Source organism: Vanacampus margaritifer, chromosome 13 (assembly GCF_051991255.1).
Source record: "Vanacampus margaritifer isolate UIUO_Vmar chromosome 13, RoL_Vmar_1.0, whole genome shotgun sequence".
In the NCBI taxonomy this organism is placed as follows: domain Eukaryota; kingdom Metazoa; phylum Chordata; class Actinopteri; order Syngnathiformes; family Syngnathidae; genus Vanacampus; species Vanacampus margaritifer.
In genome coordinates, this window is record NC_135444.1 from 20369519 (window position 1) to 20392893 (window position 23375).

The 23375-nt window shown below is 40.9% G+C and overlaps 1 protein-coding gene across 2 annotated transcripts; it reads right to left on the reverse strand.

Annotated features, from left to right (window-relative positions):
- Positions 1-446: 446 nt before the first annotated feature.
- Positions 447-21901, reverse strand: cpeb2 (cytoplasmic polyadenylation element binding protein 2). Of its 2 annotated transcripts, XM_077584096.1 has the most exons (11): positions 21816-21900; positions 15535-16678; positions 13939-14214; positions 10982-11072; positions 9132-9182; positions 9026-9049; positions 8370-8543; positions 7965-8173; positions 7718-7832; positions 7458-7639; positions 447-6026 (listed from the first exon to the last, which is right to left on the reverse strand). In XM_077584096.1, exons 2-11 carry the CDS (start codon positions 16300-16302, stop codon positions 5799-5801), a joined length of 2118 nt encoding a protein of 705 aa, XP_077440222.1. In that variant the 5' UTR covers positions 16303-16678; positions 21816-21900; the 3' UTR covers positions 447-5798. The 2 variants fall into 2 exon arrangements, with proteins under 2 accessions (XP_077440222.1, XP_077440223.1); XM_077584097.1 differs by lacking the exon at positions 9026-9049 and having other exon boundaries at positions 21816-21901.
- Positions 21902-23375: the final 1474 nt, after the last annotated feature.

Genomic DNA, 23375 nt, shown 5'->3' on the forward strand with positions numbered 1-23375 from the left:
TAGTTGAGAATTAAAGTTATTTTAACATATTAAATATTATTTATAAAAAATAATGCTGTGAACATGATATTTCCTTTTGCTGCAAAAATTAAGGTAAAATAAAAATCTAATAGCGATGAAAAAATACACCAAAGACAATAAAGCAAAGAACACATGTAAAACAAAAATCAATGGAGAAAAATATTAATAATGGAATACTAATTACAAAATTAACAAACATATGTTAATCATACCAAAAATAATAACATATATTTATAGAAAGAAAAATCTACAAATAAAATAACATACAAAAAAAAATAGAATGAAGCACAATTTTACAGTAAATGGCATCCTTACTTTCAGTTGCAATATAATGTTTTTACAATAATTTTCAATAAATAAAAAGACGATTTGTAAAATACACAACGTATTGGGAGTTTCTGATGACAAAATCAAAGCAGCCATAGTGTGTCCAAACAGAATGGGTCTTTATTTAGCAAGTGACTTGAAACAAAAAACAAACAAAATTGTAATCACCAGTTAAATACAAAACAAGGCCAAATAAAAAATAAAACTCAATGTTCATTTTTCATATCAAAAAAACATTCAGGAATAATCACTACCATTAAAATACCTCATAACAATCAGCTTTTGTGAGTCTGTATTGTAAACTCTGATTTTAGAAATAATTGAACAATAAAATTAGAAATAGTAGCTTAATTAAAACATCTTCCGTAGCTCCACATCAGTATACAAAATAATACCAGTGACATAAAAAAAAAAAGTCTCAAGAATTCTGCTACTGTTGGGTGAAAAAAAAACAGAAGAAGGTTAAAACAAGGTGAAAATATGCATGAAAAAGTTCTCTCCTTTTGTTAGCAAAACACTATCCAAAATAACTACAATCATTTACATCAGTACAAAGATATCTGGATTTAAAAATAGTTGCAATGAAAAAACGGGGTCTGGTTCCTTTGTCTTTTTTTTTGTTTTGTTTCTCCTCATTGGACAGTAAAAAAATGACACTGTGGATCAGAAAACTCTGCAAAATATGCAATGAAAAAAATAAAATCTGCATCTTAAAAAGGTTTTACACGGCAAGTCTTACTATTTGTACAAACATTAGAAACGGTATTGCACGTCACAACACAGAATCGAGGTTAGTCAGCCTTTCAAAATGTGTTATTCGAGAGAGAGAGAGAGAGAATAATAATTCAAGTTTCAAAGCGGGAGAATCTCAAGTGTCTTCTGGAAAAAAGAAGAACAAAACTTACATGCTGCCTTCGTCACGCGTGTGTATGAAAATAAGAATCATATCAAAAACTGTGTATGTGAGAGTGTGTGTGAGTGTACGATAACCTGTTGTGTTGGAACTAAAGGTTTGGACATAAGCAACCCTCCTGTTACTGTACTGGGTCAATTTGACCTGGGGCATGTTTAATTATTCTTGTGGCAGATTTAAAAAATATATTTTTTTTTAGTCTGTGCATCATAATTTATTCATTGTGACTCCTTCCGGTGTGCACAAATTGGCCAACGGGGGCAGTATAATACTGTCATAAGATACAAACGAAGAAGACTTTTAAAACTAAGTAAGTGTGTCGTCATTCTTCGCAGAGGACAAAGAATATATGCCGGTGAATTTTTGTTATTTATATAACATTATGTGTTAGCATTAGCAAGCGGAAGACAAATCTACCTGGGTGTTTTAAATACAAAATTTGAAATTCTATTTGTTTTGTTGTTAAGTTTGACGGTACATTTCAGATTTTTGAAGATTATTTACTATTTACGTCTGACAAATTGCAACCTTGTTGAAGTCTCAGGAAAAAAAATAAAAAATCAGGTCACTAGTCTCTCAAGGCACCATTATATCCACCACCACTTTACTATTTTTTTTCCTAACCAGGCCCAGTTTCGTAGTGTTACCCCCCCCAAAAAAAAATAAAATAAAATAGGTTGTATTTATTTCTGACACGTTCGGATAATGAAACATCCCAGGGTCAAAGTGACTCAAGAAATTCATCACTGTAACAGGAGGGTTAATAGAAGGGCAATATAATCATTTTTAAATAGAAAAATACAATCAAAATGAAATATTTTTTTGTCTACAAAAATAGTGAAATAAATGTGATTTTTTTTTCTTTACAAAAACAGACAACAAATAATTTTTGTTTTTAGAAAGAACAAAACAAAAACGACACAAGTCAAGTGTTACAGGTGACCGTATTCAAACATCAGGGACGACATTTAAGAATATATTAAAAAATATTCAATTCCTTCTCTATCCACACACACACGCACACACAAACGCACAAACAGATAACTTAAGACTTCACACGCTACACATGAAAAAATTGCACAATAAATCATCTGTGGGACAATAAATAACAGGAGGCTTTTGAAAAGAATCTGCACTTAAACCACAGCGGGTGAATAAGAAATATATAGAAAAGTAGTGCATAATAATATATATATATTACTGTATTAAAAAAATGCAATCAGGGAAGGTCCAGTGAGGGGAAGTAGTCAACACAAGCGACAGCGTAACCATGACAACACAGCAAATACACACTTGTACAGTACCATCCGAGGAAGATTGGCCCGAAACACCGTCCAATCAAATCCTTTGCATCCCTGTCACCATAGAAATGGTAAACCCCGCCTCCTACCCACCTCTTGGCGATGTTGGTTAACCAGAGCCTCGGTCTACGCACACACACACGCGCACGCGCGCACACACAGATGGACGGACGACAACAAAACAAAACACAACCACCGAAGAGCACACTTTTTGTTTTTTTCGTCCACTAAAAGTCTACAGCAGAATCACGTTTTCGGCTTAAACGGACAGATAAACACTGACGCATGCAAGATTAAATATGTTTTTTTTTTTTTGTATTATTTCACTCGGGAGTTTCACCCCGACACACACACTCCTTTTAGCTTCATGCTACTTAGAACTGATTTGTCTTGTTTTTTTTATTGTTTGCTCATTTGTGTACGTCCATCCTAGCATGCTAGCTGATTTCAAACATGCGCTGCCATAAATGCATCACTGCATTATTTATTTATCTATTTTTAACCCTCATGTTACGTTAAGCATGTTCAGGAACGGCAACAATGAAAAAAATCTAAATAAACATTATGTACAGCTTTGGGGAAAAATTAGAGTGTGCTGCAAAATGATCAGTTTATCTGGTTTTGTTATTTAAAGTACAGCTCTCAATGTTTTTTGTTGGCTAAATTTTGCGACGGTTTTAGTATGTCTGCTCAAATTTCGTACAAAAAAAGAAAAATATATGAATAAAAAGTGTTTCACGGATTTGGTGCAATTTGGTTTTAACCAGACTTTCTGGAACGGATCGTCACGAAAACCGCGGTTCCAAAATATATGTTTGAGTAAAATAAACCTTTTTGATTTATTCTATAAAATATTTGACAACATAAATCCTAAATTCTAAATATTTTCATTTAGAGCATTTGTTTGCATCTTCAAAATCTTTTTTTGGGGCTCTTAATTTTTTCCACTAACAATTTGCCGCATAAACTGCATCAATCCATTTTTAAAATAGTTTTCTTGCGTTAAAAAAATGTAACAGGAGGGTTAAACGCCATCAAATATTTGTCCTATAGAACTACTCATACAGTATATACGTTATTTTCTTAATAGCAGCGAGGTTTCCTACGATAGCTTGTTGCGTATACTGTAAATATAGTAAGCAGTGAAAAGATTCTGAGGTATCATTCCATGGAAATCACAATGCGTGGCGTTTCTGCCCCCCCCCCGCCCCGTCTCTTTCGCCCGTGTCACTGATTTATATAAACGGCATTGACACGAAAATGGGAGGTGGGCAAAGTCGAGCCAGAAATGCGTTTCCTCAGGAGGTAGTATTGGAGCCGTAACTTTGCGCTGAAAGCAATTGTCGTGTCGTCAAAATGTCGTGTTGGGGCTAATTTGATTAGCTCTCAAGTAATTTGCTGTCTAATAAACATGACACCAGTGTATCCAATCATTAGTTTTCCAAATAAATCAATTTTAGACCCCGGTAAGTGAATTCAAAGATTTGTTTGTTACATCATTCATGTTTGAAGAGAACTGCTAAACTGTGTCGTACTAAATTGTAGAGATTTAGCGTTCAGCATTTCCTGACTGTTCGGCTAAAACGGCATCAAGTGACACATTTCGGCATCCGGCATGTGTCGCTCCTCCTTCCTATATAAGAACTTTGTCCACATCAGCAGTTAGCTGCTGCTATCGGGACATGCTGTTAGCTAGCTAGCTAGCTAGCTAGCGAGCTAGCTATTGGTCTACACCCCCAAAACACTTCTACCCTTCAGATAGTCCACTGATGCAGCTGCTTTAGAGCGCCTTGCTGTTCTCAGAGCTTAATAAAAAGTCAGTCGAGAGCGATTTACTTTTGTTTCGGGCAGAAGAAAGACGCAGAACCAAGTAGCGTCCATTTTCCAAGCTTGTAGAAGTAGTGTTTAACAACGTTAACGTATCATTTAAAAACACATTTTATATACTTGACACTTATCTTAATCATTCAAATTTGATAGTTTTTTTTATTTTAAATAACACTCTTCTCTGGAGTGTGTCAAATTTACAAGACATTTATTGTCACTTTACAGGGACTAAATCTAGTGCCCATCACTAGTTCTGTGTGAAAGGCAAAGGCGGACAAATTCTGTCACGGCTCTGGTGTACGCTAGCACTTTAGCAGGAGCGAAGCTACAATCGCAGTTAGTTTGCTCTCTAAATGAGATCTATCAAGGAAATATAGTGCTCATCCGTTATTTAAGAAAGACAAAAGTTCCGCTTTTGCAGGACCGAACCAACAGTTAGCGTTTAACTGTTGGTTTAGTCTCGATTAGTCTTCTGTCTAAAAGATTTTTTATCATGGAAATTTTAGCGCCCATCCCAGTTCTGTGTGAAAGGCAAAAATTCTTCTGTGACAACTCAGATTCGGCAAATTTGCAGGATCTGTTTCCTGAAAGAGGCTAAAAGTCAGTAGTCTCACGTCCTAGAAGCGCGTCGGCATTTTTTCTGCTTCCTATCGTGGTTTGCTACCTTTGGTTAGTGTCCTCAGCAGGCTTGAGGGCCGGATGCGCACCGACCGCATGCGGGTGGCTAGCAGCGGACCACCACCCCATGTGCAAACATTCCCACATAAAAATAAAAATAAAATAAAAAAATGTATAAAACTCAATTTCTTGTTTCACCTCTAGAAGATGAAGGTACCACAAAAAAGAGCCTGAGATGTGAGATGGAAAAGAAGCGATGCTAAAAAAGCTCGGCCGCTATCTAAAATGGCGCGTATGCGGTTTAGTGCAGGGCTGTCCAAACTTTCTCTTCCAAGGGCCAAAAATGGACAAATCAAAGGATTCAAGGGCCACTTTGACATCCTGCAACTTTATCACGTCAAAACCACGCCAAAATGGTTAAATATCGTTGCTGTCGGGTGGAAATATGTCCGAATATGGTCAACTTTTTCGCAAATCGATTCTGTGGTTCTGACCTTACATCATCTGCTATTTTTTACTTATTATTATTAAACTGATTATTAACAAATTTAAAGTGTTGAAAATAGCTTGAGATCCAATCTTTTAAGTCTCTTGAACTGATTTGAGAAATACTGTAAAACGCCGCCTGACTCTGTGGTCGCTGAGCTGTCTCAAGATCGGCTACAAGACCTTTGGAAAAGAGTTTGGGAAGATGACTACTGTTTGGACACCCCTGCTTCAGCGTTATGAGTTGGGGTGAGGGGGTTGGTGGGGTGTGTGTGTGTTGGGTGGGGTTGTTATACTGATAGCTTCTAGTTCCAGCGGAAGTGGATCTGGCGCGGACGGTCGGCGCCCTCCTTGACCAGGGGCTTGTGGAACTCACGGCCGGCACGCGAGTGGATGTTGGCCCAGCAGAACTCGCAATAGTACTGCAGGCAGGTGACGTTGGCGCAGAAGAAGGGCGCAAACTTGCCGCCGCAGCGAGCGCCCTGGCACTCGTCGCACAACTGGTCGTCCAGCACGTACGGTTTCACTTCCACCTGCGACGCCAGCACACCAGACAAAAAAATGTCAATCTATTCACCAATCTCAATGCAGTTTGTCAGTATGTCAATCAGTCATTGATCTAAATCTGGACAGTCAGTCTGTTGGTCGATCGGACAATCTTTCGACCAATCTCAAACTGTTCTGTCAATCAGACAATCTCAATCCGGTCTGTCAGTATTATTCGTCCATTGATCAGTCTGTCCAACGATCTACATTCTACCACTCATTATGACCGTCAATTGATCGGTCGGTCATTCAGTCTTTACACCAAATTATCCACAAATCTCAATCCCGTCAATCAGCAAATCCTCTAGACTAAATCTAGTTAACATTGTGTCAGTTATGATGATCTGTCCACCAGTGTATCCACCAATCTCAATTTGGTGTGCCAGTTTGTCCACCAATATCAATCCACACCGTCAGGACAATATGTCAGTCAATCTGTTCAACGGTCAGTCATTAAATCAATTGGTCGTTGTGTAAATTGGTCTTTTCCACCAATATCAATTCACTTGCTTGTTCATTCTGTCCACCAATCTTAATCCGGCCCGTCAATCTACCAGTCTATGCGCCAATCTCAATCCTGTCTGTCAGTATGGCCATCAGTGTTTCCACGAAATCTGGTCATTCATTATGACAATCAGTTCGTTGGGTGGTCGGTCAGAGGGTTGATCAGCCGTTCAACCAATCTAACCACCGATCTCAATCCATTAGATTGGTCAGACTTCCTGTCTGTCTGTCTGTCAATCTGTCTACCAGTCGATTTCCTCAAATAGTCACATAAAAGAGTCACCGTCTGTTTGGTTATTCGGATAAAAATGACATCAGTTAACTCATTCACTCACAGCCATTTTCAGTGAAGCAAGCCCCTTCGCTCCTGGCTGTTTAACTGGAGTTTGACTGATTCTCAAAGTCTCTTTGTCTCTTCTTTCATCAGGAACAAAAGTATATTTGTATCCGTTTCCGTTTTTCAGCAGTTAGCATTAGAATATAGCTAAGTTTCATCATTATTCGCAAACCAGTTGAAAACACTGGCAAAAAGAGCCCGTTGCAACATGGCCATGTCTGATCTCTTATACTCGGCTGCCACCTGCTGGCCATTTTTTAGTAATAACTACCATTGCTTTAAACTACCTCTTCATGTCAGAAGCTGTATCAAAGCTATCTGTATGCTCTAGAATAATTTAAAAAAAAGACATGAAAAATGTATAAATAAGTTTTTCGGAGTAAAGGACAAAGGATGAAAAAACATATTTATACGTTTTTGGGTTTGAATGAGTTAATACTACAGAGCTGACTTTGCTGAGTTTAATTCATACCACGACCACACTTGCAACTCAAATCACTTGTACAGCAAACCGACTTTTCCTAATGAAAAGAATGGAAATTCCACTGCAATGCTGAAGACAACAAAATCATCATACCCGTTTATCGATGTCGCCGTGCTGCAGCTGCACAAATCGGGCGCTGATGGCGGCGATGTAGCTCTGCTGGTTGGAGAAGGCAACACGCCCCGCCCCTTTGGGGTACTTGAGCTCCGGGTCGGTATCGATCCCAGCGTAGCAGACGCCCCCGTAGAGGCGGTCCATGATCATGGCCAGTTCGACTAGGCGGGAAGTGAGACCACCACGAGTTAGTGATCTCAAAGATCCTGATGAAGAAAAGACAAAATGGCGGTCATTACTTGCTCTCAGGGGACGAGGGACGCCTCCCACAAAGATGGTCTTGCGAGGGTCCAAGGGCTGAGAACCATCCATCACAAAGTCGCTGTCGCTCAGGTTCCACGGGCGGATTTGCACCTGCAGATGAAACACTCCTTTATTCTCTTTGATTCTCACCATTTCAACACAAATTCTGACAAGACATTCAATTAAAAGATAAAGTTAGATCCAGTTTTTCATTTGCAATATTTCCAATGCTGTCCTCCTCACAGGTTTATCCTTGATGGTGGGGCTGGAGACGCACAGGTAGAGCTTCCCGTCCTCCTCCATGCAGGCTTCAATCAGGGCCTGCACTGACGTCTCCTCCTGGAACAGCAGGAAGGCGTATCCTTTGGGTGGAAAGTACGATTTGCTCTCAGCTTTGTGCGGCCAGTCAACCACCAGGTGACCGAAGCGGCGGAAACTGGACGTTATTTCGTCTGCGGGAGAAATGGAAACAAAACAAAAAAGGACGTGACTGTAAATATTAACGCACTAACATAAGCACTTTTTTTGTGTGTTTAATTTCAAAATTAAATATAAGTGAACAATTTATTTTTATTTTTGGATTACCACTAGAGGGAGCCTGCATACCACACTGTCTTTGCAGACCCGATTAGGGCCGGTCATTCTCACCTTCATCTATGTCAGGCGGCAACCCGCCCACGAAGACCTTGCGCGAGAAGCGCTCGATGCGCTCGCCGTTCTGATGCGGGAAACAGCCGGCCGAGCCCAGAACCCCCGGGATCCCCTGGTTGCCATGGCCATCATCCAGGAGATTGTCGTCGATGGGGAAAAGAGAAGAGCGCCCTGGAGGGGGAGATTGAGAGCAGGTGACATCAAGGGCAAAGGCGTTCATGTGTTATTGTGGTATTTCGGCACCTACGAGGATTATCCGCAATTGATTTGAAACACAAAGCTGGAAAGAAAAAAGCCTCCCCTGCTCAATCCAATAACATCAAGCATGCCCCGTCTTTATGCACAACACAAAAAAAATGGATGACATTGTTTTAACTGCACATTGAACATTTTCCAAATCTATCTATTTATCCATCCATCCATCCGGTTAGCAAAAACAGCATATGTGTAATAATTTGGAATACAGTGAGAAACAAAATGGCCTCCTTTTCGATGGTGTCATCATCAATGAACATTAATCAGTTAATTACAGGCTGCTGGCTTTTCTGAATCCAGACAAAAACAAAAGCACAGTAGGGGAAAAATAAGTCACATCTAAAAAATAAAATAAAAACACATAATAAGCAGATGTGTTTAATTAATTGAAGGTTTACCTCGACGTCTCCCATAGCTCCTAGCTGCGTGTAAATATAGGAGAATTTTTCAGGTCGTAAAAGTGTCGCTGGAAGTGAACAACTAATGACATGAAAAGATAATTACCATTGAGCATGAGGAGCCCGTCGGCAGTCTGGTTCAGGCATCCAATACGCCCTGGCCAAAGAAACACACACTCAGTCAGACATAGCTGGAATATTGCATGTTAGCTTAACATGCTACCCATCGCGTTATGATCAATCGAAACTTAGTCCCGTGAACGGCCACAATGTTTAGGGACCGAGCACTGCCGCAAACTGCGGAAATCAGCAAGTAACTAACTGACACACCCTCAAAAGGTTTGTTAGTGACTATAGATGGCGTCAAAACACTACTTTTCGGAGAGGTTAAAAAATGTATAATGTGTGGCTCTTGCTAGCAGGAGGATTGCTTAACTTTGACAGTTTCTAATGGCTGTCAATAACGCTAAACAGTGACATTTTAGAAGGCCTTGAAAAAATCTTTTCACAACAGTTTTCAGCTTGCTGACCATTGAGTATTTTGCTAAAGTAGCCATTGGGCTAGCACTGTTTGTTAGAATCGCTAGCTTGTTTGCCTCGTTGTTTTTTTCCCCCTGTGATATAACAGGATGCTATTATGCCACATAGCTTCGTTTGCTAGCTAGCTATTATCAATGATCTAAAATTAGCAATATTGTATTTGTAAAGGCATAATTTTTCCTCCAGCTCTTGTGTTTTTCTCTTAGCAACTCATTAATGTATTGTGTAACTATTTAGGAATTAGCCTATTCTAGCTTACATCTTCTAAGGTAGCCCCATGGGTCTGCCAGATATCTTATCTTTAACATTTATGAATAGCTTTACAAGTTTAAAAAATATATATTACTCCAAGTAGTAAGGGTCAACCCAGCTAAAACAACTTAATTTCTAAAATTGCATATGAAGTCCCCAGCGTTTGGAAGCTACTAAAAATAGCAACAGCAGCCCACCCTGGCCAGCCTTCCTTCGCCTTAGCCCGGCTACTCCTGGCTGTCAAACGCAGCATGTGAAAGGGCGATGGCGTCTAAAATTAGCCCTACTCGTTATCCCGCAGTCTCTGCTCGGCCCGTGTCCTTTCCATCTGCTGCTACAGGAAGAATAACAAAGCTGCCCGTGGAAAGGGGGGTCCGGTGGTGTGTTTATGACCTCCCCCAGGGTGGTTGCATATAATACATCATCCCCTGTTTGCTCATAAGAAGGATTATGCATACTGTAGAGAATGTTTGCCATGAAACTTTGCAAGGGTTGGGAAAGGCTGGTGGAAGAAATAATTTTAATAAGCCCTGTTTACGGTTCAATTCAGTTTGACACCATACACTTAGTAGATGTTTATCAATGCCCCCCCCCCCCCCAAAAAAAATTTGGGGGTTAAAAATGTTCATTTTATTTATTTCAATGCATTTATAATGACATCAATTATCCATAGATTTTTGCTATTCCCCACTAATTGATGTTATTCTTTTGTGAGGCTGTGACGGATTGATGGCATTTCCATTCACGTCAATGGAAAAAGATGATTTGGTTTACAACTGCTCTTACTTACAAGCATGGCGGCGGATTAAATTAAACTTGTATCTCAAGGCACCACTATAATACTTTCTTGCTTTGGCTTGAGCACAAAAATAAAAACAGAGAATAGGCTCAACATTTTGAAAAAAATCTTGCGAAGCTGCAAATTTGTAAATATATGGCGGTTCACTGTACAGTACACTCGCCTCTACGGCGTTTTCCAGGTTAACCGGATCAGAGTCGCTTGGTGGTGTAAATACCCAGCAGGAGGCCCACACATATTAGGCTCTCAGTAGGGGAGAAAATAAGCTTTGGTGCAGTAACATTACACAGCTTCTCAGGAGGCCTCCCATTCGACACACACGCACACACACACACACCGTCAGAAAAGTGATAGGCGGCGCTCACCTTTCATGGGATCCTGCTCGGCTCGCATGATGTCAATCAGGGAGCTCTCCAGCGAATGCATGTTGAGACTCTCGTACAGCCTGGAGCGGTCCTGGAAGCACAACAGAAAAGGTGTGAGACGGTTTTATGTCATCACAATTTGTCTCAGGAATCATACTTCTAATAATAATAATAATTTTAAAAAAGCCTGGCCAGTGTTTAGCCTGGCCGGGATTAACATTCTTTCCGTATTTATTCAGTTTAGAGGTCCGCAAGGTATGCTGGCCAGGGCTGTATATGGGCAAGCCCCCAGATTTACGGGCCAAGGGAGTCCAGGAGTGGAAACCAGAACTGAGAAGACAGTAATGAAACACATGACGCACTCATTGGCGACTATTTTGGTCTCCTACTAACATGATGAGCTCATGCTATACTGTATGTTGAAATGGAATCAGCACTCGAGTAGATGGCATGACCCGATTACATACCGTCCATTGTATGTTCCATGTATGTCCATGTACAGTACGTACGTATGTCAATTTTCACCCAAGCCAAGAATATTCTCAAAATAATTGTCTGTCACATTGATTTTTAATAGGAATAGACCGATTAATCAGACGGCCAATTATATTGATTGATTGATATTCTGACTTTCCAAATAATACCCGAGTTTTGCCGATTAAATCTCGATATACAGTAAACACTACTCAATACGTAACGGCACGTATGATAAGTTCTAACATAGAAGTTATCACGTTCAAATGTGAGAATTGTCACATTCTTACGAGATAATTTTCACATTTTAATTTTTACATTTCAGCATCATTTTTTCGTTTTATGTGAAAAGTTTAATGTTTTAACATGATATTTTTTTCTGTTATAATGTTAATATGTTTCCTGTTTTATGGGATATCACATTTTACTTTGATAAATTACACAATTGCTGTAATGCCAATCCCTCTTTTACATCTGATTTACGTTCAGTCAGTGTGTTTCCATCCATCCATTTTTATTCGAGTTTTCAAAAAATGCGAAAATAAAACTGAATGGAAACGCTAGAAATTCGAAAAAGGGCCCAAAATTTGCAACAACAAAACAGAAAAGTTTTTAGGCTTAGATGGGGTGGATTTTGAAGCATATCAAAAAAAGGAAAATGCGAATTTTGGCTACGGAAACAAGTTTTGCGAATAACCGCTGGCAAGACCGGATACACGTCGCACGTTTTGACCGAATATTACGTCACACGTACGTTTGTAGTCCCAAAGCAATGTCAGTCGATAAAGTAAGGTATAGTTGTGGGGACGACGAAACAGAAATCTTTTTGGAATGAATTAAAGAAGCGAATATCAATGCTATTTTAGATAGAAAACAGCAAAGAAACGCTACGATTTATAAAGAATTACAAAACAAAACTCATATGACGTCATCGCACGGCGCAGTCGCTTCCTGGTCTTCTTCTTCTTCTTCTTTTAAATTACTGGTGAATCACATCTCTATGGTGTATACCGCCATCTAAGGCGGCGGAATCCCCTCTCAACAGATGGAAACAGGCACAAATCGCATTTTCAGTCATTTCGAAACAGTTGGATGGAAACCTGACAGCTGTGTTGCATTTGAAGAGGTGGGATTTGGGAAAGACCGATTCTTGATATGAAAGACGTTTTTTTTGTCCACACTCACTCAGGTTGAAAACAATGGGACTGCATTATTGGCACCATCCAATGGAAAGTGAACACAATGAGATCTGTGGATTATCGTATCGCTGATGTTTTTCTGCTCTTTTTTTCTTTCTTTGCTCGAGCAACCTTCCGGTGTACGTATTCTTCTAACGTTTGAGCTCAAAGCGGGGAGCCATTTCAACAGTGCTTGTCACCGACTGCCAAACATTAAGCAGAGAGGAAGGAAGGAGAAGGTCTTGGAATCTGAACAATTCCTGCTGTGACAGTGTTTATGGAAATGAAGATCAGCGCCATCCGCACGGTCGCCGCCGCTTCCTGAAGCAGGAAGCATTGTACTTCATCGCATCCATATCTGAAGTCATTTGGTTTTTCGGTAATCCGTGGTGACTGTGGATTCTTCCGAAATGTCTTTCCACAGAGGAAAATGCAAGTTTATATATCGAAACTACAGTATCGATAGACAAAACATAAGAAAATATTATTTTATAAATGTGTAATACTGTTAGTTTTGCAGTCATAAGGACTTTGCGCAAATTGACACCCCCCAGAAACGGTTGTAATTGCCTGTAGATGCCACAAGATGGCAGTAAATAATTATTTCTATTAGACTATTTGAAGATTAGTAGAATATTTTTATTTTAATATTAGACATAGCTTTGGCCTGCGCATAAAAACAGTTTAAGAGGTGATCCCCCCCCCCCCCCCCCAAATTCACCAATGCCAAACTACGAATATGGGGCGTTACATTCTTGTATCATATATTATTCTTCAGTGGAATCCTATTCATGTCAACTTGACGTAAATTGTAAAAAAAAAAAAAAAAAAAATGAATTTGATATTATTACAAAAATCACTTTCCCAAAATAAGTGGCTCTGTGTTATATGTAATGTTCACATATCAAAAATGATACCGTTTTTCACTTCAGCGTACAAAAGGGGAGGTTTCAAAACACGTCAAGTATGGACAGAAATGTGATTAATCGTCTTTTGTCCTTCTCGAGAAAAGGCAGTAATCTCATTTTGGCCAATTCCAGCGAGATATGATCACCAAACCAGGATGACACACAAGCCATGTGGAGCACTTAGCGGCCAATCACGTCAGTCCCCATGTGAGTCGGCGGCATGAAATGACATCATTTAATTTTCCGGGAAAGACATTGTACACGCCACGCGTATTGGGTTTCATCAGATTCATGTTATCTTACCTCGTGTGAGGAATAATAATGTTTTAACACCAGACGAGCCTCAAGAAAAAAACAAAAAGTGGGCGGGGTCAAATCCATCCCACCTGTCACATACCTGGAGTGGCATCAAAGTGTTACTGTTGCCGTCGGTGCGAAAGACGTTATCGTCCAGCCACGACTTGTGCCCCAGCGAGGCGGCCGAGCGCGGGAACTTGGGCGGGGCGATGACGTTGCTCTGGTAGGATTTCTTATGGGGCGACGAGGCGTGGCCGCCCTGGCCCGGCATACCCTGGGCGCCCGCCCCCTTGCGGTGGTCCCGCCCCCAGGACACGCCGCCCGAACTCCAGCCGTTGCCCTGGTGAGCGCCCCAGGGGGACTGCTTCATCACAGGCTGTGGGGGGGGTCAACGGAAGTAATTAGGAGATGGAAAAGTGAAGGTTGGATGTAAATGATGTTGTATGATTTGGATCATGGGAAAACCAGAGAAATGTTTGTGACATTATTACATATGCCAACTTCTGTTTTTTGTGGAAAATGCCTGTTGAAGGTTAATCTGCGTTTTTTTGAGGAATTTTGGGGGGTTTACCCCAAAAAATTCTAATGCATTTGGTCCCCACAAAATTTACTCAGTTGCGCCCCATGGAAAGTTAAGAATTGGGGGTGTCAGGCAATTACATTTTTTTAATAGTAATTCATCGTAATACTTCAATAGTTAACTTACGATTAATCACAATCAATTTTAGATCTGTTCTAAATGTACAATAAAATGTACAATACTTTTTTCATACTCTTAACATAAAAGTGGAAAAATGTTAAACTAAAAAAATATGCATTTCTTAGTCATTAATACAGAAATTTCAAAATAATTCATAAAATTTAATTAAAATTAAAAAGATTTACTGTACTGTAAAAAAAATTAGTGTGAAGTGTGATATTGATTTGTGTTGGTCATTTTTCTGCCACTAGATGGCATAATTGCATTTGTCAAATGTTGGTGACAGCTCAGTGCATTTTTCTTTTCATATTAAGAGCTATCTTATCTTTAACATGTATTTTACAATTTAAAAATATGCAGAATTTCACAAGTTACTTCAACTTTACCCCAGTCTCCACAAATATATGCATTATTATTATTACATGCATTACTGCTAAATTTTGACGTGGACGTGTCTGATGAGTTGCAACTGGAATTCCCTCAATACAGGCTTTCCATTAATCGCGCGTTAACAAAATGAGTGGCATTAAAGGAACTTTAAATTACCTCAAAATTAACACACTAATTTTGATACCCCTATTAAAAATATAACAAATAAAGAAAAATATCCCCCAAAATCAGTTTGACCAATAATCACAAATTGGGTGACATATCTATCATAACAGAACAGTCTTAAGGATCATTATTCATAATCAAACTAAAAGTTGTTTTTTTGGTTTGAGCTCTGTTGGGGACCTTCTCTGCCTCTTCCTCTTGCTGTTATTATGCGTCATCTCTTCCAGGAATTATCAGTGCTGTCTGTCATGTTGCGGTACAATGTGGCATTGCAGTGAACGCGCAGCTATAAATGGGGACTTGCTTTGTAAATTAAAAACCCAATGACAAAAAAATGACTGCTTAAAATATAGTACTATAGCGAACGATAAACCGCGATATAGCAATATGCAGGGGGAAAAATGACCACTTTCTGCCTGGCACATAAGGTCTGGCGCCCACCTGATGTTGGTTGTAGTTGTTCCTATGCTGCAAGAAGGCGCCCTGCTGGTTGTGCATCTGCGGGCTGATGGGAGAGCGGCGGATCTGCGGCGAGAAAGGCCCGCCGAAGCCCTGCACGTTAATCCCGGAGCACGGATTAGCCGAGAAGCCCTGGAAAAAGGCCGGGTTGACGGACGACGATGGCATCCCCGCGTAGAAGCCGCTGCTGTCGGCGGAGGTGCAAGGCGCAGGTGGAGCGGGAGGAGGCGGGGGAGCAGGAAGGGGGGGAGGAGGGGGCGACGAGCTGCAAGTCTGCACCGACCAAGGCGTGCCGAAGCCCGCAAGGGAGGGCGAGCACGAGCCGCCACCTCCGCCGCCGGTGCTTTGCATCTCCGGGAAGGCGGCGCCCAAACCTCCGGGCAACATGTTACAGTCATTGCCGTTGCTGACGTGGTGGGCCCCGGGGGAGTCCATTAGGACGGCGCGCGGCGGAATCACGGAAGTCGGCGGCGGCGATGGCCTCGCGGCATTTGCGGCGTCCTCGCGCGGGTCGAGGGGCGAGGAAGGGGCCGCCGACTCGGGGGCGAGCTCGCCGGATCGTCGCTGTCTTTCCCGGCCGATCTGAAGGTCACGGGCGGGCCGCGTAGGACGGAAGCCTCGCCGCTCGTAATCTGGCGGCACCGGGCAGGGGCGGTCGGTTGTCGCCGGCTGTCGGCCGCAGCTGGCGGGCTCCTCGTCGGTGGACGGCGGCGTCTGAGTGCGTGTCACCCCCGCAGGCTCATCCTGCATGTTTTGCGGCACCGTTCCGCCTCGTTACGCTTGTAAATGATGACAATGTGGAGGGAGGATGTCTGGCAGATGAGGGAGGGAGGGGGTCCGGCCTACGGAAACCAACACCGGCTCCCTCTTTGGTGTGGGTCGCTATGGCGAGCTTTCACCCACGACCCATCGAATATGCTTTTTTGGGGGGGGTAACGTGAGGGGGGTCCTGCTCGCCGTTAGCTCGTGCGGTCCACGTCGGTTGCTGGCTGCCCCCCTCCTCGCTCCTCTGCTGCTGCGGCAGAGGGATTAAAGGTCTCAGACGGAACCGACGTCACGGTCGCATCACGCCCGGGTGCGCGCGCCTCGACGCCGGCCTGCCTCGCCTCGCTTGCTGCCCGCCCGCCTGCAAAGAGCGCCGCAGAGTTTACGTCATTTTTCCTCTTTGGTGCTTCATTATTCATAAAGTGCAGTGTGGGGCGGACACCCTTTTTGCAACTCTAAACGTAGAACCGATACTGTTATAAATAATGCTATATACAGTACTTTTAAAAATAACTTATTGGAAGGAATAAAGGAGGAAGGGTCACCACCAACCCTATTTTAAAACCCTAATATTAGCTTGAAAGTTGCAAGCACTGGCCTTGAAATCTTAACCCTAATTTTAAACCCTAACCAAAAATATATGATTGGAAACATAACCCAGGCTAGAACCTTGAACTTGAATTTCAAGTCCTTGGTAGAAACCCTACCTTGAAACCCCAATCTTGTCTTGAAACCCAACTTTGTCCTTCAACTCCATGTTTGAAACCCCAATTAGAAACCCTACTTTGGAACACCAACCCAGGATAGAACCTTATTTTGAAACCCTAACCCTGTCTTTGAACTAAAAAATAAATACAAATCTTAACCCTGGCAAATCTGACTTTAAAGCAAACCCTGCTTTAAAACCCTAATCTTTGGTTGAAGCCATTTTTTTTCAAACCCTTGTCGAAAAACCTAACACAGGCTAAAAACCCTAGTTTGAAACCCAAGCTCCAAATCCATATTTTGAAACCCCACTTTGAAGCCTTAACCCTCACTTGAAACCCTTGGATGTAAAAAAATAAAATAAAATAAAAATCTCAGCACTGGGGTGCCCCAAGGCTCCATCCTCTTGCCACTGTTTTTCTCTGCCTAGACTAATGGCACCGGATAGACAAAACAAACAGACAGACCGACTGACCCCACATCAGGGCAACGTGGGCCTTGGTGGATCCGCACTCCTGTCAAAGTGGCAAATGCATCACATTTTAGTGGGATTACTTCCTGGTGTAACCCATCCGTCCTTCTCACTGCACCTTAATCCTTTTTGGGATGTAAGAGAAACCCCCCTCCCCTCCTTAAACTCTCCCACCCTGAAAATTCTCACCGCAAGGTCCCAGATGGGACAAGCCGTGCGGTGGCCTCGTTTGGTGGGCCAGTGATTAGCCAGTGTTGGAGGAGGGAACGAGAAATGGGGCAGGCTGCCAGCTGCTGATAGTTGCAGGGTGGTTTTTGGGGGGTGGGGGGATAGAGTGAGTGTGTGTGTGGAGTGTGGTGGGGTGGGAGAGATTCCCAGCTGCCTCCACCACATACACAATGTGACACAGCTATCCAAAAGTGATAGGAAAAAAAGCGATATTATGGTGGCAAAAGTAGTCGCACTCCATACTTAAGTACAAGTACACATTTTTGTGTATGACTCCATTTCAACTTCTGTGCTTAAGTAAAAAATAAAAAACGTACAGATTTAGGAACGTACAAATGAATTTTTAGTGTCAGGTACATAAATAAGGCAATGATGCCAGCCAAGAATGTTTCAATAATTTCTTAACAATGGCCCCAACATCGGTTTTCAATTAGATCAACCAGAGTGAAGTGAAGGAAAACTGTTCATTTTATCTGTGTTCTATTGTCTTATTTTGTAAATTTGACTGATTTATGGTAACTGCATTCATTTCAATGGGGAAAGGTGATTTGAGATACAAGTGACGCTTCTGTAAAAAATAACCCAAATTAGATAAAAAAGGGACAGACACAGCTTTTTTGGTTAATAATTATCACTCTTAAAACTACTGCATCAAAAATAAGCCAATTTTGGTCAAAAGTTGGACCAACCCACTAATTGGGTCAATTTATTATTATATTTTATTTTTTAGTACAAAATTGTGTTGTTTTGTCAATTTGGGTCAAATTTACCCAAGTAACAGGCCGGGTTTTTGTGTGTGACCAAAGCTGGTTTATGGGTGCAAAAAGTTGGGCCAAATGAATAACCCACATAGCACGTTTCTTGTGTGTGTGTTTTGTATAAAATAATCAATTTTTTATGTTGTTTTTGTTGTGTTATTTGGGGTCTCTGTTACCCCGTTTGGCTTATTTTGGTCTGTTTTTTGGTCCTTGTTGTCGTTAAAATACACACAAGCCACTCACAAGCACCTGGCTTTGCTAAAGCTTATCAAATGTGGCCGTGTTTGTAAAGCATGTCGTCTCTCATCCTGTCGTCATAGCAACAGGTCATCTGCATTACTTTGGCTGTGCTTGATTACTCGACCGGGCTCATTGTGCGTATGCGATTACGACACATTGATCAGTTCATCCTGTTTGACTATCGGCCGTGATGACTCCCATTAATGGGAGTGGCCCTTGTACCTGTAATCCCATCTGGTGTGGTGTGGACCACTCAACATGGGTGCTGATGATGCGGAAGACGACATCAGGGTACTGATTTGTATAGTCATATAGTCATTTTCTTTTAAGGCCATATCAGCTAGCAGCTAGCCATACTTGAGGCTAATGTTAGTGTGCGTCAATGTTTTTATATATATATATATGTATATATATATATATATTTTTTTAAATGTTTGTATGTTTTGGCATCCCTACCATGGCTTTCATGGCTCCATCTGATTGGGTCATTGTTGTGGTTTTACTGAGGTGTCTTTGTTGCTCTCAATTGTCCCTTTGTGTGCTCTCCCTGGGAGCTGAATAGCTCTTTGTGACGCCGGCACTTTTTTCTTTTCTTGTTGTCGCGTCGCTACACCGCACACTCACCGTAACCACGTCAGATCGCAATCATTTGTTTCTATCTGCGAGGGTCACATGACACATGTCACATGGCACATGGCCGCCTACTGCCTACATGCGGTCACTCCATTTGGATGGAGTACATTCAGCAGAGTTCCTGGCACACCTGTAAGAGGTGAAAATCACTGATATAGAAAGAGCACATCAAAGAATGTTTCAATAGTTTGACCAAAACACATTTAAATGTATTCAAAAACGTATTAAAGGGACACTTAACTCATTGAGCCATTTTCAGCAGTAAAAAGTTAATATTTTGTCCGGAATGTTTTTGACAACTAGATTATTTTTTGTACACAACTAATACCTTTAAAAAAAACTAAACTAAACTAAAGATGACATCACCTGTGCTAAGGAAGTAGGTAACGACCAATCATGGCTCACCTGTCCTGTGGGTTTGGTCAGCAAACTGAGCCATGATTGGTCGTTACCTACTTCCTCAGCACAGGTGATGTCATCTTTAGTTGACAGCAAGTGGAATTTTTTTTTTTTTAAAGGTATTAATTCTACATGAAGTTATCAAATTCGTTCTGGACAAAGTAATAACTTTTTTACTGCTGAAAATGGCTCAGTAAGTCAAGTATCCCTTTAAAACATAAATAAATAAATTAAAATATACATTGTAAAGTATTCCTTAGTATATATATATATATATATATATATATATATATATATATATATATATATATATATATATATATATATAAATGTTTATTTATGTAGATTTATATGCTAAACCTGTGTAAGGACAAATATGTGAAACGTCATAGACAGGCTAACTAACAAGGCTTAGGGTTTTAAAGTAGGGTTTTAAACAAGGGGTTAGGTTTCAAAGTTGTGTTTCAAACCCGGGTCACAATTTATGACAGTGGCTATAAAATTACTGGTTTAAAAAAAATGTAACTGTCAAAATGTATAACCTCTGTTTTCAAATTTGGGTTTCAAACTATGGTTAATTTTTCAAATTAAGATTTTAAGATATGTTAGGGTTTCAAATTAGGAGTGGGGTTTCAAATTAGGGTTTTAAGCTATGCTTAGGTTTTCAAACTAAGGTTAGGGTTTCAAGGTAGTGTTTTTAAATTAGGGTTATGGTTTCAAAGTAGGGGTTTAAACTATAGGGTTTCAGAGGAGGGTTTCAAAGTAGGAGTAGGGTTTCAAAGCAGGGTCACAATTTGTAACAGTGGCTCTAAAATGAATGGTTAAAAAATTAAACGGTCAAAATGTGTGACCTCAGGTTTCAAACTATGGGTAGGGTTTCAACCTAGGGTTCGGGTTGAGTCGAGTGTCCTCCTCCTGCTAATGTATGCCTTTAAAATGGACGCTGTTGATATGGAAAACATGCTTACTGCACATGCTTCCTGACAGGGGGGCTTGTGATTGAATCAAGGAGGAAGCACCTGTCTGCATTAGTGCAGGTAATGTAGTTATATGTGCGTACATCTGCCTTGTGTACAATGTCGGGGGGGTTGACGGGGAATGGGGGGGGGGGTCGCCTGTGTCCCTTAAAAAAGCAGAGGGTGTCTCCAGACGTCGATTATAGAGCCAGCAGGTGGACTTCTTTCATGTTTTTTTCGCCCCCGTTTTTTCGTGGGGTATAAATACAGATTTTTAACCCCTAAAACGGTTAACACGTCTTGTACTCATTTTTAATATCTTCTTATTTTTCTTAATTCAAGGCCTCAGTATAACTATAAAACTGTTACACTACCGCCATCCAGTGGCCATTGTGGTTACTGAAGGTAGTGATGCCGCAACCCGCCTTTCTGTCATACTAGCAGTAAAAATAATAAATATAGATAATAAAATGCATGGCATAATTTTTTTTTTCGCGGTACAGCATTGCTATACCAGCATCATGCAAACCTGCAAATACTGATTTTGTATCATCTCGCAAGGTAAAATATCAATAAACCAGCACCAAACATTAATATTACCATGAATTGTTATTGCTCACTGTCAAGATGAGGTGGTGTATTGCACCGTTATTGGACAGGAAACTTTGAAATACAATAACGAAGTATATCTGTGCCATCAGATTCTGAATTTGTAATGCTAACGCTAATTTTCCTCTAAAAAAACTATGGTTATTAGGAGGGATTTTTCTGTAGTTACATGTTGAGCCAGCTGAGGGCAGTGTTCACCAGCTTAATGACTGGCTGAAAACAATACCTGACGGAAGAATCCTTACCTCCAAGGAGTCTATTGAGAGATAAATATTGGCTTCAAGTATTGCTCTACCAGCTTCAAATATTCTATTGATATCAGAATGTGGAACATCGTCATTTTTCATGGTGCAGTATTGACTTAGTGATGTATTGTTCTCTCTGAAGGTAAAGCATCCATACGGCTTTATCAGATAATGTTATCATAATGTAACGCACGTTAGCATCAGAATTCAAAACTGTCGCTCACACAAAAAAGCATTGATATACGATGATCACCTGTTTTCTGAGTTTGGCCATATGACACTTGCTGAGCCGTGATTGGTTGTTACCTGAGCCCTCAGCAACTGTGATGCCATTTTCAGTCGACAGCAAGTAGCAAAATGGCTGCCCCCTGAAATGGATAAAAACAGGTAGATTTCACTGCTTAATTCAAATCCCACAAATGCAATATTAATCTAAATAAACTAGTGGGGGGCACATGGAAAATATTTCTGGAAATACATGTTTTCTGGGGTTGACTTCCCCTTTAGAACGCAGAAATAAAACGAACATCTCAATTCTCAATTTCACACGGTCCAAAGTAAGGTGTAACTTTGTAGCCGTATGTTTGATGACGTCATGCTTTCCTCCTCTCTAATCTCCCACCGAACCTGAGAGCGTCTCCTCATCTTCGTCTTCTTCCTCACCGTCTTCCTCGTGTTGTCTGTGTTTACTCTACACATTCCTCGCCCGGAGCTGCTCAGCTCTAACGTTTCACTAAAAGGACTCAACAAGGCTTGCGCCATTGTCAATGTAAACTTTGGCCTTTTGTTTACATGCGGCACCACTCCCCCCCTCCCTCCAGTCTTCCCTTTGAGGCTAATGTCGCGATCTCCTGCCCTCTTATTGGATAATGTCGACATGAGGCGCTCGCTCGTGTCCACTTCACGTCTGCTTTCAATTGAGCCTTTCGGGAGTTTTTGTCTCATCGGCAGCCAAAAGATGCTCTGATGTTTTCCGAGAGCCTGACTTCATGCCAGCATGGGAAACCTGCGGTCCCAGGGCCATGTGGGGTTCGTTAGGAGCATCATGGTAGCGTTTTTGGCTAACCAGTTGACAGCAGCGTAATCTAGTTGTAGTCGAGGATAGCACAGGAACATGGAAAAGTGAAAACATGATAAAAACAGCAAAAACATACAAATAAAATATTTAAAGAGCTTATCACCCCCCTCCCAAAAATATGTCAGTAAAATCTGGGAGACGTAAAATATGGTAAATGGCAAAAATGAGAGAGAGAAAAATATGCAAAATTGATAACAGGTAACGGCCAACAAAAGACAATATTTGACAAAACCTAGGAAAAAATAGCCAAAAAACGTATTTCTAAATCAAATCATCCGTGTATTATTTATTTTGAAGAACATTGTAAGATGTGTTGTAATGGTTGTGAGAATGTTTTGTCACTTGCTAAGATTATGTATGGTTTTATTGTGCTACGCATAACACTAAAAGTTTTTTATTTGGGGGGGGGGGGGGGACATTCTTATGTCAATAAATAAGACAGTCAAAATAATTAGAAACACATGCAGGATTATTTAAGAAGTACGGAATACTTTTTTTGTTTTTGTGGCAGGCTAAACCAAGGAAGATTAATCAAGTGAGAATGACCAAAGATCAGAGACTATTAGCAGCAGTGACAATGTGACCACTAATAACCACATACAGTCCAGTACGCGAAACAATGTGACATGATTTGAGTGCAGACCGCTGCCAAGGCCCCAAAATGGAGCGTTGGTTGCTAAGTAGGCTACTTCCTGGTTCATAGAAGATGGCGGAATTGGACACTGCCATGATGCC

Coding starts and splice junctions, on each gene's coding strand:
- cpeb2 (XM_077584096.1), bottom strand. CDS start 16,302: ATGCAGGATGAGCCTGCGGGGGTGACACGCACTCAGACGCCGCCGTCC. Junction 9,183..10,981: donor CGAGCAGGATCCCATGAAAG/GTGAGCGCCGCC, acceptor TTCTTTGGCCAG/GGCGTATTGGATGCCTGAAC. Junction 7,640..7,717: donor CCCTCGTCCCCTGAGAGCAA/GTAATGACCGCC, acceptor CTTCCCGCCTAG/TCGAACTGGCCATGATCATG.